General features: G+C 35.6%; 3 protein-coding genes across 3 annotated transcripts; all 3 read left to right on the top strand.

Annotated features, from left to right (window-relative positions):
• Positions 1-264: 264 nt before the first annotated feature.
• On the top strand, positions 265-2,335 carry LOC116173069. Its single transcript, XM_031490360.1, has 2 exons — positions 265-2,042; positions 2,097-2,335. The coding sequence occupies exons 1-2, from the start codon at positions 1,749-1,751 to the stop codon at positions 2,181-2,183; spliced, it is 381 nt and encodes a 126-aa protein (XP_031346220.1). The 5' UTR covers positions 265-1,748; the 3' UTR covers positions 2,184-2,335.
• Positions 2,336-8,604: 6,269 nt separating this feature from the next.
• LOC116173951 (putative protein tag-52) lies at positions 8,605-10,919 on the top strand. The gene is made up of 4 exons (XM_031491691.1): positions 8,605-9,203; positions 9,252-9,438; positions 9,806-10,374; positions 10,420-10,919. The coding sequence occupies exons 1-4, from the start codon at positions 8,721-8,723 to the stop codon at positions 10,783-10,785; spliced, it is 1,605 nt and encodes a 534-aa protein (XP_031347551.1). The 5' UTR covers positions 8,605-8,720; the 3' UTR covers positions 10,786-10,919.
• A 2,202-nt stretch (positions 10,920-13,121) lies between these two features.
• Positions 13,122-14,825, top strand: LOC116174905 (gastrula zinc finger protein XlCGF7.1-like). Its single transcript, XM_031492929.1, has 2 exons — positions 13,122-14,253; positions 14,360-14,825. The coding sequence occupies exon 1, from the start codon at positions 13,249-13,251 to the stop codon at positions 14,203-14,205; it is 957 nt and encodes a 318-aa protein (XP_031348789.1). The 5' UTR covers positions 13,122-13,248; the 3' UTR covers positions 14,206-14,253; positions 14,360-14,825.
• The last annotated feature ends 941 nt before the right edge of the window (positions 14,826-15,766 follow it).

Raw genomic sequence — 15,766 nt, 5'->3', positions numbered from 1 at the left:
TGAACAGAAACGTTGGGTACCTATACAATTATGCATACTTTTTGATTCATTATATTATACAATAAGTACAATGGGGAGGTACGCCACTGGTCAAACAGTTGATGACTAAACAAAAAGGAAAACGCAGTTTGTTGAGCACCAAGAATATGGCCGCCACACGAAAATTTACTTCAACGCGCAGCATTGCCCTTGATAGAATATAATCAGTCCCCCTCTTCCATAGTGTAAGGCCTCCTATTAAATAAGATACGGCAGTATTAATTAAGGCTTATACAGCGTTGTTCAATAACTCATTATTACTTCTATTCGCGATTCAGATTCACTAGAGACGCTGGTGTAATTTACAAATTGTGTGTACAGGTGGTAGCGGTTTGTAAACAATTTTGATGGACCCAATAGTTAACTAGTTTTACTCTTGGTCCAAGTAAAAACCTCTCGAAAAACCCATTAAATTTTGAGTACCAAGCTTGAAGAGCCCTTCCATTCAAAAGTTATGGTGTACACAGACAAACAGGTGCCGAAAAACATGATTGCAAGGATCTGTTGGGTCCTATACAAACTCGGTAAACACATGGCATAAAATTGTCATTTATTTTATTTAAATATATACCCATATAACACAAACATTCTAAGCGTATTTTAAATTTAATAAAATTGAAGAAAATGTATACAATTAAAAACGTTTTTCTAAAATGTTCTCAGGAGGGCTAATTTTTAATTCTATTGCAAGAACATTTTTACACCTTACTTGAAGGCGAGAATGAATCAATGAAAAACACGTGTGAACTGGAGGCGTGGGAGCACTCACTCGCCGTTTAGAGAAAACATTGACAACATGTACAGGGTGTCGCAATTTGACCGATCTTATGTACCATCAAAGTAACGAGTCAAAGTCAAATGTAACGAGGTCTTGCAAAAAGTAATTAGGCAATATGTTTCTTGGTTAAAATGAGTAAGTCGTTTCCAATTACATTCCCATGACAAAGTTTTTCCTCTCGGGGATATCAGTTGGAACCGACGTTGGAACATATACTTACAAATTGAAATGCTTATTGTTCGTAAACGGTTTAAGAGAGACATAATGCGATCGCGGTGTTATTTTAATTGTCTACGATTTATGTTCTTTGAATTTCTTTGATCTCTTTAGATTTTTCTTGTGTTTTCAATCAAATGCGCGGGATCATGATTTCCGTAAGAAAACAGCCTAAGGCCGTAAGCGGAAATTTGAAGTCTCTCTACATTCAATCGACCCCAATTTGTAATTGAGACTATGGTAGTGTTTGTGACGTCAGCACAAACCACTCTTGTGGTTTCAAGTACACAATTTGCACTATCTGAATAAATATGCCTGTTCACTTTCACCAAATCAAGTGCCAAAATGAGTCAAGATTAAATTAACAAAGAACAATGACACCTTGTTATCATTTTGAACGATTGCTTGCGTGAATCATGGCGCTTACTAAGTGTCATGTAAAGCTACTATTTACATCATTTGCATCACTGATATCATAAGTTTTTATAATGCAATTATTGAAGATACTTCGACCAGGAAAGAGAGTAAGAGTTGCACAATTTTAAACTAATAACACACAACAATGACACAAAATTGCACAACATTGTAAAATGGTTGCAAAAGTTATACTTGGGTTGGGTATAAACAGACCAAATAGAAGTGGAGGGGTTCAGTTCTGAACTTGTGATCAAGCGAGAACAAACTGCAAATAAATAGTTTTTACTACTAGGCATTGATGATCATGCTTAGCACAATAGCAAGTTACTTACTGGGATCATCGATAAATCAACAAACGAGTCAACAAATTAGTTCAAATGATGCAATTCGGGAAGAAAGTGTGAGAATAGACGATAACGAATGGATTGTAGTGGACACAAGTTCAAGCGGTACAAAGACGGATTCGCCAATTGTCAGATCGAGGCATAATTCATGGAACGAGAGCTCGAACGAGAGTGACTATGATTATGACTCGGATATATTACCCGAATCTGAAAATAAATTAGACGACATAGAGGAGCGAGTAGAAACGGTAAGTGTTTAAATTTTGTAAAGTGGTGTTTGTGACTTGAGAATTATTTTGTAGGCTCAATGTCGCAAAGAGTGCAGAGTGCTTAAGCATAAGAAGGGTCGTCAGGCTTCGCATGGAATGAAGCTGTGCATCAGACGATAATTAACACTTCACCTCAGGGAGAGGATTAATGATAATGGAGGATAATTATGCAATTATTTTGCATTGTTTCGTTTTTGTTTAAAATGGTATTAAGTTGGCTGTGATAACTATATTGTACATTCCATCGGTCAGTTATAAAAGTTCCAAAATGAGTAACTTATTACAATTCCAACTTTTCCGAGTTGTAATCACTTTACGAACACACCGGACCGCACATTTACAAACTACATAACCTAACCTCAAAGTTTTTCGATTTCCTAACGCTACCACAGAGTTGTGTATAAGTTTTTACTTATATACAACTCGGTGAACGCTACTCACCAGTACCACAGATTTTTAGGGTGGTCCGTATATTTGAATCTGTGATATATTCAGTGAAATTGTTTGCTGGTTACATTTTAGCGTATAATTTACATTAAATAACAATAATAGTCTTTTAAAATCGGCTTTGGTAAAAATGTATACATACAATACAGGGGTGGTTATATGCTTGTAGACACAGGGTGTCCCATTCCCAGATCGAGTGGGTGTGAGACTTCATATTGCAATTTGCAGGGGTAAAGCCGTTGTATATAGAAACATAACGGGCGATCAAAAATGAGTGTGCAAGAAGTTCAAGTTGGGTACGATTTCCTATGTAAACAAATATTCCAAAGGTGACTTGACAGCAACTCAACAGTATATACGTGCAATGGTAAAGTCCATGGCTGACGTGGCAGAATTCAATATAACAAAAAAAGCATCGAATTTATAACCATAAATATGGACGCGATATACAAAGCTTTATGTACGACTGCAACAACCCTTTAAAATGAAAATTTCATGGAATTCAATAAACGATAAAATCTATATATCATTGGCAACAGATGTCAAGCATTTGTCAAGTATTTCTAAAATACTTGAATTTACCACAGCCGTCTATAATTACAAGCCATGCTGAGAAGTTTGGCAACGTTGTTCGAAAGTCAATCGGTGGGCCGATGTAAGTTTTAATGGCGTCTTGTTGCTCTTGAAAAATGGCATTTTCCTCTCTCCTGTGTTTCGCCTTGGCGGTTTTAATATAGAAGAAAGATACTTAGGCAGCTTACAATTTTGCATATATATTATTTATTTACAAAAATGGATAATAACATTTTTATTTGACTTTAAAATTCGGAACGCTGTAAATTGGTAACTGCATCATAATATGTTTTCCATTGAGATCTGAAGTGAAGCACAAGCTTGAGCACTTAATTTCGGTAAAAGGACAGTAAATCGCTGCGCATCAGCGAGGTTATATCAACGACCAGGTGCGATTCGGAATGGCAGACTTTAAGCCAGTCGCTACTCCAGTGGGTCTAGGTGCGAAGCTTTTAAAGAGGGGAGCCCCGTAGACTTCAAATTCCCGTACCATGAACTCTTGGGAATAAGTTGAAAGGTTCCTTCAGAAAATCGATTTGACATGTCCGTGCTAGAATACCTGAAATACAAACTAATTGTATTTTTTCACGATAAAGCGGATAAACACTTAGCGTACTTACGTACCAGGTAGTGTGTAGGTCATATTTGAGCTTGTACAGGTACTTTGAACAAATAAAAGTGCTTGTAGAGGGTCCAGTAAGGAGTAGCCATATATATAAGATGGGAGTAGCCTGCTTTAGAGGTTATGACAACAAATCGATATATTTCGTTTAGCAACTTACCTGAATAATAATTTCTGTTCATTCCGTAGGGAGTAACACAAATTGTGGCAATTTCGCTCTGTTAAAACAGGTAAATTGGATATTACACTCAAAACACATATGAAATACACTCACAATCTGTCAAGTTGAATTAGGAAATCGGCCTACCATGCAGTGTTGCCATAATTCTCAGCACGGCTTGTAATTATTGACGGCTGTGAATTTACCTTGGATTGACACCTAAGTACGACTGTCACATTGACAGGCGGTCGTTTTACTTTATCATTATGGACTAGGCCATAATATTGCAAATTATGGCCACTAATTGCGACTGTAATCACCGCATTATCAAGCAGTCGTACATGAAGAAACGTTTGTGATTCATTTGGTGCACAAGAAATATAAATAGGCCTAACATGAAGCAAAAAACTACGTAAGGCGCAATACTGAAAGGTTCCACCCTGTATATACAGCTTACGACGATACATACATTTTTGGAGAGTTGGCAACCATGTAATTTCTAGGTGGGAAATAAACTGCCTGCGCCACCTAGAAAGCACGAACGGGAGTTACGTTTGTTGTTCTATGGTTTGGCATCTTGTCTTGAATGGCGGTCGTGAACGCGTCGCTCCATAAATGTTTGTTGTTATTTAGTGTTATTTAATGCAGGTAGTAATTTTTGCATTTCATTATATCGTATTTGTGTTTTGTTTGTCGCATTTTATATTTTTTGTGTGTTTGAATATTTGTTTTTGAAATTTACTTGGTTTAACCGCAATGCAATCATGTGTGATACCGTTATGCTATTGTTTGTAATTGTTGACATTTTTGGTGTAATGTTTGCTTCATTTATGTTTATTGATGTTGATTACTTGGTCTTGTCCCTGAAGTTACATTCATATAAGTTTTGATCATTTTATTTTAATATGTGGAAATTACCGATTCGTTTAATGTATGTACTGACTTGTTGTTTGTTACTAACAATTTTCTCCGTGAATGAAGCAGTCACGGGAGGTGGAAAAAGAAACTGTAGTCTATAATTATGTGTTAGGGCACCTAATTCCGTGCACTGTCTTCGACATCCAACTGTAGGTTCGAAACCCCGAAATCAGGGACGGACTACCCATCTTGCAGGAGCGAGATTACGCTAATCAAAGCTCTTCAGTTTAGAATCTATGTGCGTTAAATGAGTGGCGATTCAATAATTTCCACATATTTTGTTTTTAGTCAAATTTGCCTACAAGGCCATGTAGTTTTCCATCTTGCTTTCAACAAAAGGACTTTATTGCACCAAAGATGAGTCACATCCTGTACTTTTAACCCTTTCTCAGAATCTTGGTACCTGCTCATACCTGACCCATTGTCCCAAAAAACTTGTTTTAACCTTGAGTGTAACCAACATTGTGTATATGGATTTACTATGTTTGTTAACTGCTTTAACTTTTACAAAATATTTTGTTAATTAACTTTTGGACTGTTTTAATCAAACTGCAAGGTTTTTCTTACGTCGTACTCTTTTTACCCTTGGCAGTGACCTTTGCGAGAGTACAACGTTTTGGCTTTGTTTGTTTTGTTTATATTAATGTACATCAACTAAATTTCCGGGTTTTCACAGTCATAATAATTACGATCATTATTAAACAAACTTTTCACAATTTCAGTGTTTTATTTAACGTTCCTTCCCTACTGTGCTTCAGGTCAAAGCGTTGTCTACAACTAACGTAAGGGGGCCCTGCCTTAGATGTTTTATCACGTGCCACTTTTCAAATTTAAGCGGGATCTTGTTTAGTCATTCGGGTGGCCATTTTTAAACGTTGCCGGGTTTATTTTATTTCCGTGTTCTTGTAGTGTGAAGTTAGCGTAGAACCTGGGGGTTAAGTACACTACAATACTGTTAAACAAATGACATGTGAAAACTGTGAATCATAACGTATCCTTTTGGAGTACGTTCAAATTTTGTACACACAGTTCGCATTAATTACCTATTGGAAAAATAAGTAAATCATAGGTCATGAATTAAATAAGTGGTTGTAATTCTCCAGTCCCTAAAAAGAACCAAGTGGGTAGTTGAAAAAGGCAGCAGTATAGGTCATCAAATTCGTTTTGCAACAAAGCCACGGAAATCATGCGACGAACTTTGGTAGTAAGTCCGTGCACAAAAGGCATGAAAAATTAAATAAGCATCAGGGGAATAGTGATTACAATTTAATTTACAAAAAAAATAAATAAATTTACAAATTATAGTCGATAAATCATATGAGCGGACGAAAGTAGCGGCAGTCGGCGGCAATCTGTCGGTAGAATGGGTGGACGTACGGACGGACTCGAGCGCCACCAATGATGCGGCCTTGCTCCTAGTCAAGGGGGGCAGTAGCAGCGGTTTGGCGGATCGGTCTCGGCGGCGAAGGCTTGGTCAAACTCAAACGGAAGCTACAATGCTAAAAGGCAAGCGGCGGCCGGTTACTGGTGAATGCTAAAAGAAAATTAAAGCGCACAGCAATGTCCCAAAGCGGGAACAATAACTAATCGGATTCGGTAGTGGTGTCTACGGGAAAACCAATGCTGGAATACGGAACAGTATCCCCCCTTTTCATTAATAAAACAGAATGTAACAAAAAGCTTACCTTTCCAATTTAACGGAACGGCAGAAATTACTGTGCAAAAAAAAGCAAAAGCTACAGATACGGTGCGGTAAACTTAATGTAGCAGCAAAAATTAAACGGTATGAATGCAAAATAAATTTATGGAAAAACTCAAAGTTATGGTACTTACAGAGCGTAGCTTGCGAAAGTGTAAAAGGCAGAAAGATCCCACTTTTCGGTTACAACACCCAAAGGCAAAAAATCGGTACGGTTACCAAATTTTAAGGAAAATCTCAAAAATTTCGGTACTTACGAACGTAGCTTGAAAAAATGCAAAAGCCAAAAAGACTCTAAGTTTCGGTTAAACCCCAAAAGCAAAAAGATCCCCTCTAAACAATGACTTTACCTTTTATAAAGTTCGGCTATTTTATAAAGGCATCGACGGTTTTTCCAGCCGACACAACGTATACCAAATACGAAAGCGTTAAAAATTAAAACTTCCTTAATTACGTGCGTGTGCTGCGGACGTCCTAAAGATCTGAAATTAAGTGTGCTTTTTATGATACCCCACACCGCTATGTGGAATGATGTTCACTGCAACTCATTTATTTAGCTACTGGCTACTATTAATTTTAGGTACTTACTTAATTTTCCGCATTTATACTCTAAAATCACAAATGTACAGTGTGGTTGTAACTTCGGGTATGAAATATCAATTCGGGAAATAGGTGCTTTGTTATAAATTATAATCAAAAGAGAAGTTCCACATGTGAAAAATTTTGCAATGTAATTAGGGTTCTGGGGGTCTCCCATAATGTTCTGCAGTTCTGGATAAATCATAGAAATATAATGCAATCACTTTACAAGGAGGTTATTTCAGTAACTTGGAAATTGGGGGTAGGTCACATTTTGAGTCCTGATTATAGAGTTTCAGAAAGCCTAGCTTTCCATGGCGGCTTATAGTGTAATGATATTTGGGGGGGATTAATCTTCAAATTAACACTGGCGGCGCTGGTTGAATTTACAAATTGCGAGTGTAGGTGGGAGCGGTTTGTAAACATTGGGTTATTCTGGCGTTTGTAAGTGAAATCGTATTAATCTGAAAGTGAATTGAATTTATCCCGGCGTTTTTGAGACTGGAAAATATAACCCCTTAATCTTATTCTACCTGAAAGGCACTTTAATTAGTTTTTATGTATATCTGTGGTTTTACTAACTACCCTGTAACTCGAAGTTGATTTTTTTAAATGAAAATTATAGTTGGCCATGATTTTAAAAGATTGCTTGTTTTACGAGTTTTTCGAAATTATACTTATTTTCAATAATAAAAGTTCTCTACAATAAATATTGTATGTTAATAAACCTTGCCTGAAAATAAATAACAAAAAATATAGTCGCCTATGAAACACTTGAAATATACGCTTGATCAACATTTAAAGAAAATAGTCAACAAAACAGTGATCTAACTGATATTGAAGAACATTTACAAATATTTTTCCAAGTGCCCTTCGTGTAACGATATTGGAATAATCATGAAAAAAGAGGCCATTGAGTACCTAATTAATGCCCCTATTCTCCGTTTTGTAGAAAAGTCCGGCTACATAAGAGAGCTTAAATATTAATAAAAACGGCTTTGAAAACGATTGTTATGTACCGAGAAAAACATAATCCGGTTTAACTAAGTCCTAGACTAAAGCCCGATGGCATTACATGGCGTTTTTATTCATTACCAAAACTGACCGATAAAACAACTGTCTATAATCCGACCAAAAATCGAAATATAATCCGCATGCAAAGAATTATCAAACCCAAGCATTCTACTTACGATGATTCCTTCCAGAGTTATACGTACTTAAAAAACCTTTGCAGCCGACCGACCGACCGAACAGCCATCAACGGACTACTTTTTTTTAAAAAACGCGCTAAAAACGTTCTTGCAATTTTAGTAGCGCGCGCGGAAATTCTGTGGTGCATATGAAAAAGGGAAATTAGGCGGGGTTTACTTTTGAGCCGACAAGATCCTACGGAGAAAACGGACATAGTCGTTTTCATTTACACATTGTACCTGTGCGCTAATTTAATCCCATCGAAATTGAAACATACTGTACATAAATATCTCTTCAAAACGTTGGGAATTTTATTTTTTTGGTTGGTATGCGTGTAAAACGTAAACATTTTCAAATGTAACCACCTGTGCCTTTAACCGCCCACTTATAAACGTTACTTTTTATTCTTCCTCACAGAACATTCTTTTGCAATTTTATAGTGCGCTAGTTATATGGTTATACGGGAATATGGAAAATATAAACGAAAAAGGGTCCATTAATGTACAGGAAAATTGTACACCCGATAAACAACTTGGATTAAGTGCTGAAATTCATCATGAAATCCTAGAGAGGAATATGCTTACTACACGCACAAAGCAAAAGATATTAACAGATTTATATGACATAAAAAAAATAGAGATTGAAAGATATCAAAATGGTCAACGAGATAAAATTCTTTCCGAGATACTGAGCAGTGAGATTTCCTATCAACGGCAGCTCACGATTCTCAAAGATCACTTCATGGCACCCCTGAAAGAGCGTGAGATTTTAACTAATGACGAATATGATACCTTATTTTGTAATGTTAAAACTATCAGCAATATATCCAGCGAACTTATACACCAACTGGAAACGAAGAGTTTCGCGGATGCGTTTTCAAAAATTGTACCCTTTTTTAAGCATTACTCCGTTTACGCCTATCACTATAAAGCTAGCTTACAAATGTTACAGGTGTTACAATTTTATTTAATATGGAAGAGTGACTTTAGTTTGTTTCAGAACATTTCAAAGAAGAACGCTGCGTTTGCTCATTTACTCGAAATGCAGGAAAGCAGGCCCGAGGTCCAATCAAAACTGTCTGCTTTGCTAATCACACCAATTCAAAGGATACCTCGCTACTGCTTGTTGCTTGAGCAACTGATTGAGAACACCCCTTCCTCACATGATCTCCATCTTCCTTTAATAGGTATCTAACTAGGACAAATCACAACCCTCCAACTTAATGTTTCAGAGGAATAAGTAAACATATTCCTCTCAGAACTACACAATGAGCATTATTTTAGCAACTTATAGAAATGACCACAACCATTGATCACTTGGTGGTAGTGAGGTGTATATGATTATACAATCATACATTGTATTTAAAAATTGTCTTCATTGAAATGTTATCTTACGTAGAAATTGCTTTTACTTTCGTAAAATGCGCTAAAAAATGTCAAGTTGAGATTTAAGTCTACAATTTAAGTTGGGGGGTGATCATAATTTGAGGATGGTCGTTACAGTCTACTCTACACCCAAATAGAATTACCAAATTCCACTAAAGATTATTTTAGAGTTACACAAAACAGTTGAATCCGTTGCCCTCCACCTCAACAGCTTGATCGAGGATCAGGAGAATGCCCAGCTGCTTTTAGAATTTCAACGCAGTCTCTTACACGGCGTCCCCTCCATCGTACGGCCGGGTCGTAAGCTAATTAAGAAGGGAGTACTGACCGTGGTAACCGATGCCGATAAAAAATCTAAGAAGTGTGTCGTTTTGATGAGCGATATTTTGATGTACTGCAAAATTAAGAAGAACGACGTCAATTTACCAAATTCGTTGAAATGTTACGGTATTTTTCCTTTGAATAAGTGTAAGCTGGTGAAAAATTTGAGCAAGGGGGCATTTACTATAAATTGTGAAGACGAAAGTTTGACTGTATATCACGAACATGCGAGTGAAATCGAGGATTGGGTCAGGGCGGTCGATGGTCGAATTAAGCAGTATCTTAATGAACGCAGGACTTTACGTAAGGATAGTTCGTCTAGGCGACCAGCCGTACATAAAAGAAACCTTGAACAATACCAGGAGGTTGGGGTCAGTCCCGGAGTGCCACGGAGAAAACGGTTGATTAGTGATCAGGTTAGTTTAGGGTTCATGGTACCTTATACATTTTGAGTATTTCAGGAGAAGGGGGAGAGTGCAACTGCTAATACTGCTATACATAAGAACAACTCCTTATATTCAAAACCTACAAAACGTAGGTGCATTAAAAGATACTTCGAACGGCCTATCTCTGGTCCAGAGACAAAGCAGCAAGATTGTTTATATCCATTACGAGAGTTGGCTTTGAAGGATAGTAATTTATTAAGCAACACCAACACAGCCATTGAAACAAAGGAAAATAACAAACTTAATACTGTCGATAATACCAACAATGATGTGTTTGTTTTTGGCAGTAATACTCAGTCAAGGGGTTTCACTTTTAGAATGAAAAACGCATTTAATGATTTGAGAATTTCATTTCAAAAGTTTTTTGGTTTTCATAGATAAAATACATTTGAAAAACCTATTTATTTAATCTTTCTTTTTTGTGTATTTATTTATATGTAGTTGTTCAGCACTGTATGTATAATGTATGTACTTAATTACCTCTTATAATTAAAATTCAATTTAAAGCAGCTCAACTCAATATTTTTTTTAATATTCATCTTCACTAATGCGAACGCTAATTTGAATTTGAGTTTGAAGGTAATTATCACAGCCTTTTTTCCACTATGTTATCTAGATACAAAGTATAAGTGTTTGTATCTAGATACCTACACTGAAACAAATGTACCTAAAAATGTATCTAGATACAATTTTTTAAATGTATATGTAGGTACCTATGTATCTAGATACTAAAAGCATCCTGTCACAACACTGGAGAAATATACAGTCACACTTTTTTTCTGTACTGAAAAGTAATATGTTTGAAAAGGTATTTGAATGTAGACTCGCTCAACCTTTCTTCCTTATTTAAATTGTAAGGGTTGCTTTTACTACTATTAGAGGGTTGATACAATTTCATGTGCGATCATATAATATAATATGAAGTTGAGGTGTTTTTTGTGAACTCAGATTTCCCACAGATCAAAAGTATTAACACTTAAGTTTGAGTGGTATCAAAGTTCACAAACGTCTTTCACCTTAGTCGGCGCGTTTGGATTAGGAATCGCATCAATGTCACTTTGTGCAATAAATATTATTGGTTAATCCCGCCGGTGTAGTTGAAACCTTCAATTAATTCAGCCGTTATTAACTCAAGGTAAAGTGATTCTTGAATTATGTTTTATTTGCTGTCAATGTGAATTTTGTTGCTATTTTGATTTGCTTGAGATTGGCTAGCTATTGATTTAAAACTCGCATTTGTTTTATTTTTTTTATTTATTTATCCCTCTCTTGTTCTGGGCCCTCAACAGGCTCGCGCCCAATTACAGAGTGACCCGCATAATGCTTTTAATTTAATTTGGATTCATTAGTAGCGACTTTAATTCTTTGCGTACGAATCTCTTTTTTGAGTGTAGGTAATTAACTTTTTCGCCTGTGCAGTGGTAGACGTCGAAGTGATAAAAGATAGTTATAGCGGCATTCATATTGAAATACAACTTTAGTCTAAGCTTACCGTATCCGGGACCTTCAGATACCTTCTGGACTGGAGGAGGTCCGGTTAATTAATAATGCTTTTCATGTGGAATTGTCTTACCATACCACTACATCTCACACCTTAGCAGAATATTTTTTGTCCTTGATTTTTCGTCTTACTTTCGTGTAAGTACCTTAAGACCGCTTTTACAAGATGATACAGTCCCCCGGATACCGGTATCTCGAATAGACCTGAAACATTGCGTCTTATGGAGCCGTATACACACGCATTCTATTTTTGTAAGCATAAAATGCGCAAACAGTATGCGATCCTAGGATGTCATTTGTCAAGTTTATTTGTGATAAATGGTGTATTACACAGACCATATTATCATTGAATTTATAACTATCATCATAAATTCAATGATATTATCTCCAACACAATTAAATTCATCAATACGGGCATAATTATTACTCGTGTAAGACGGGCCAAAAATAAAAATCAACCTGTTTCAGTTTTTCTTTCCAATTTAGTACAACATAATAAAGCTAAAAATGAATTTCTTTCGTACTTATGGACCACCTTGTATATTGTCGTATTAAAGCAAACTATTGTTCGTTGTTGCGGCAACTTGTTACTAAATAAAGCCCGTTTGTAACGATCATTTATTTACACAATTTTTAAATAATTTTTTTAGGAACAAAAAAATTGAACATTTCATACATCAAACTTTGATCAATTTTTTGGTAGTTATTTTTTAGGAACTGAAAGTTGTCCTATTTTTGTAATGTTTAGAACCTGTCCTATTTTTCCCTCAATTTTTAGTAACTTTTGACAGATTACCCGGGGAATTTGTAAAATTAAAATAAAATTTATATTCATTTTTAAAGCTCACTATAATACGTTTACAGTAGACAGAAACCTTAGTTTACAGAAGATAAATATTTAGTCTCCAGATACAAATGTTTATATTTTACTGGTACTAAAAAATGGACAATATTATGGAATGTTACATACACTTTCATCATTTATGACATTTTTAGGATAGCATTAGGTATCTTTATTGAAGTAAAAAAGGACTAAAAATTTGACTAAATATGTGATCGTTACAAACGGGCTTATATTAATTATATTATATTAAGAGATTAATAAGAGCGAATCGGTCACTGTTTTTTGATCGCATTGTATAAGAAATATTGGTAACTGTTTAATAACAGTTGTGTCTTATGAACGCGCCCATTGTCTCTATAATAGTCACGTTCGTCGTTTTCCATCGCCTCCATCATATTTTCTCGTCGAATTTCGTCCCTGTCCTTGATATTTGTTGCTCCTTCTCAAAGACGTGTTCAACGTGTTTTAAACACAACACGTTGTAGCTAAAAACGTTTATAATGTCTGCAGATATTAAAGTTGAACCTACAGAAGAAGAAGAAATAAACGCATCCATTAGTGATACCGTTTTTCTTACCAATGATGTCTCTGCAAATATAAAACAGGAGTCTAATGAGCCCATGGTTAGTGTGGATTATTTCAACAATATCTCTTACTTGGAAGATAATACCGAATTGCAGCAGGAAGACAAACTTGTTGGAGATATTTCGTACAAGGATTCTGGCGATTTTACACCTGATATTCTACCACAAAAATCGAAAGGCTTCAAATGTGCCCATTGCTATTATGCAACCAATACTAAATGTAATTTACAAGTCCATCTGTTAACTCATAAAACGTGGAAGATTTTCAGCTGTGTAGTGTGCGATTTCACAAGTAACACTAAAAGTCAATTTGATGTACATTCGTTAACACATAAGATTTCAAGTGGTTTAAAATGTAGCAAGTGTGATTATAGAACCAATCATAAAGGCAGTTTCAAAAATCATCTGTTAACACATGAGTCTTCCAAAGATTTTAAATGTAGTAAGTGTGATTATGCAACTAATAATAAATACCGTTTGAAAACTCATCAGTTGAAGTACAAGTGTTCTAAAGATTTAAAATGTAGCCATTGTGATTATGCGACTAATATTAAAGGTCATTTGAAAGTGCATCAGTTAACACACAACCGTTCTAAGGATTTAAAATGTAGTCAGTGTGATTACGCAACTAATATTAAAGGTAATTTGAAATTGCATCAGTTAAGACATAAAGGTTCTAAGGATTTAAAATGTAGCGAGTGTGATTACGCAACCAATATTAAAGGCAATTTGAGGGCTCATCTGTTAACACACAGTTCGAAAGATTTAAAATGTTTTCAGTGCAATTATGCAACCAACAATAAATTTTATTTAAAAAAACATCAACTAACACTAAACTGTGCAAAAAATAATGCTTTCCATTTGAGTGCGTGAAGCTCTGGTGCAGTTCGTTCGAAGCAGCTCGTGGATTTGTTTCAAAAAGTAGGTCAAGCCAAAATAGATATAATAAATTTATAGAAGAAATCTACCTTCAACCGTTCATGAATAAAATATATTTTCTCTGTTGTCACTTATAATTTTTTTTTAGATAAATGCGCGCGATCGTGATGTTTGTAAAGAACACCATATGGTTTGGTATAGTGGGAATATTGAGATGATGTTTGCTTACTCTCTTACATTGGATCGAACATAAAAGATACATTTTAAATGCAGTTCTAAGTTTAAGAGTATAGATGTTGATACTGATACCAACTAACGAATACGTTCTACATTTTTAAGCAACATCTGTTTTGTAGGGGATAATGTGGGAAACTGTGTGAGGTTGTTTAGCAACTGAAAGTAACAACGAGAAATTAATTTTATTTCTGAATTGTCGAGTTTACCATATTCTCCCTAATAAAATTGTTATTTAGTTGGGTAAAATATAATAACCTCCAGTACTTGATTAAGGTAGCCCACCGACAGTTCAAATCTGCTCAGGAAAACTGTATGTATAAAATCTTACTTCAAATTCCTTTATGAGTTTATGCATTAATAAACGTTAAAAAAATCAATAGTTTTTCTTTAAATGATAAGAATACATGCCGGACATGCAAACGTTAATTGTCAGAGGGCTCCAAAATGGAGCACGAGCTTGAGACTGTTCACGTTTATACCCCTTCTCTAAATTTAGACCGATTCGAGGAAAAAAAAAGGATCCGGGGGCGCGTTCAAAAACTACGGGCGATAACCAAGACGTGACCATGACAGTTCCGAAACAGCAATCGGTAATCAGAGCTGTTATGCAACTGTTTGATCAGCAGTCCATCTTAATTTATAAGTTCGTGACGACGGCCCTAAAGCTTTGTTTATTCATTTGTGTTCATTTTGCATGGAAGATAAAGTACTATTTGTAATTTTGAATAGGTATATCAATTTTTAGTATAGTGAAAGTTTTCTGTCAATTTTTAGATGTATATTCACGATACACCTACAAGTATAGCTACTATATAGAAGCTGTACCTACAAGGGTATGTTCTTGTGTGACATCACGTGCGAAGTGTGTCGTGGCATCTTGTGTTCTTCTTCGATTGTTGTTCGAAGTGTGTATATGCACGTCTAACTTTGACGGCTCATGCGGCACACATAGCAAGTGAGAGTATATACAGGGACAGGCAAAATAGTTATATACAGGGTGTGCTAAGGATAATTTATTTAAAGGAACGTGCAAAGGAATAACTAAATTAACGAATTCTTTGGGGGCGCAACACAATTAAAGGGGAACAACAAATTTGTCTCAAATCTTGTATACGTGCGTTTAGGGGTGTAAAATGACCTAATCCGTAATAACGATGCGGCGCATTAATAACGAACCGTACACGTACTAAGCGAACGAATAGGCATCGTATGCGAATAGGTCAAGTGACGTCACATGTGGGCCGAAATTATTTTAAGTCTTGTAACTTTTTCATTTTTGCAGGTATTTTAATGATTCGCATTTTTGTTTCATTAGATT

Source organism: Photinus pyralis, unplaced genomic scaffold (assembly GCF_008802855.1).
Source record: "Photinus pyralis isolate 1611_PpyrPB1 unplaced genomic scaffold, Ppyr1.3 Ppyr1.4_LG6, whole genome shotgun sequence".
Classification (NCBI taxonomy): Eukaryota; Metazoa; Arthropoda; class Insecta; order Coleoptera; family Lampyridae; genus Photinus; species Photinus pyralis.
The sequence above is the reverse complement of the archived record's forward strand: the minus strand, read 5'-3'. Positions and strand labels throughout refer to the sequence as shown.

What these genes read in the sequence shown, in the direction of transcription:
- LOC116173069 (XM_031490360.1), top strand. Translation starts at nt 1,749, where the DNA reads ATGATCATGCTTAGCACAATAGCAAGTTACTTACTGGGATCATCGATA. An exon ending in TAGAGGAGCGAGTAGAAACG is followed by an intron (nt 2,043 to 2,096) that starts GTAAGTGTTTAA and finishes ATTATTTTGTAG; the next exon opens with GCTCAATGTCGCAAAGAGTG.
- LOC116173951 (XM_031491691.1), top strand. Translation starts at nt 8,721, where the DNA reads ATGGAAAATATAAACGAAAAAGGGTCCATTAATGTACAGGAAAATTGT. An exon ending in CTAGCTTACAAATGTTACAG is followed by an intron (nt 9,204 to 9,251) that starts GTGTTACAATTT and finishes AGTTTGTTTCAG; the next exon opens with AACATTTCAAAGAAGAACGC. An exon ending in AACGGTTGATTAGTGATCAG is followed by an intron (nt 10,375 to 10,419) that starts GTTAGTTTAGGG and finishes TGAGTATTTCAG; the next exon opens with GAGAAGGGGGAGAGTGCAAC.
- LOC116174905 (XM_031492929.1), top strand. Translation starts at nt 13,249, where the DNA reads ATGTCTGCAGATATTAAAGTTGAACCTACAGAAGAAGAAGAAATAAAC.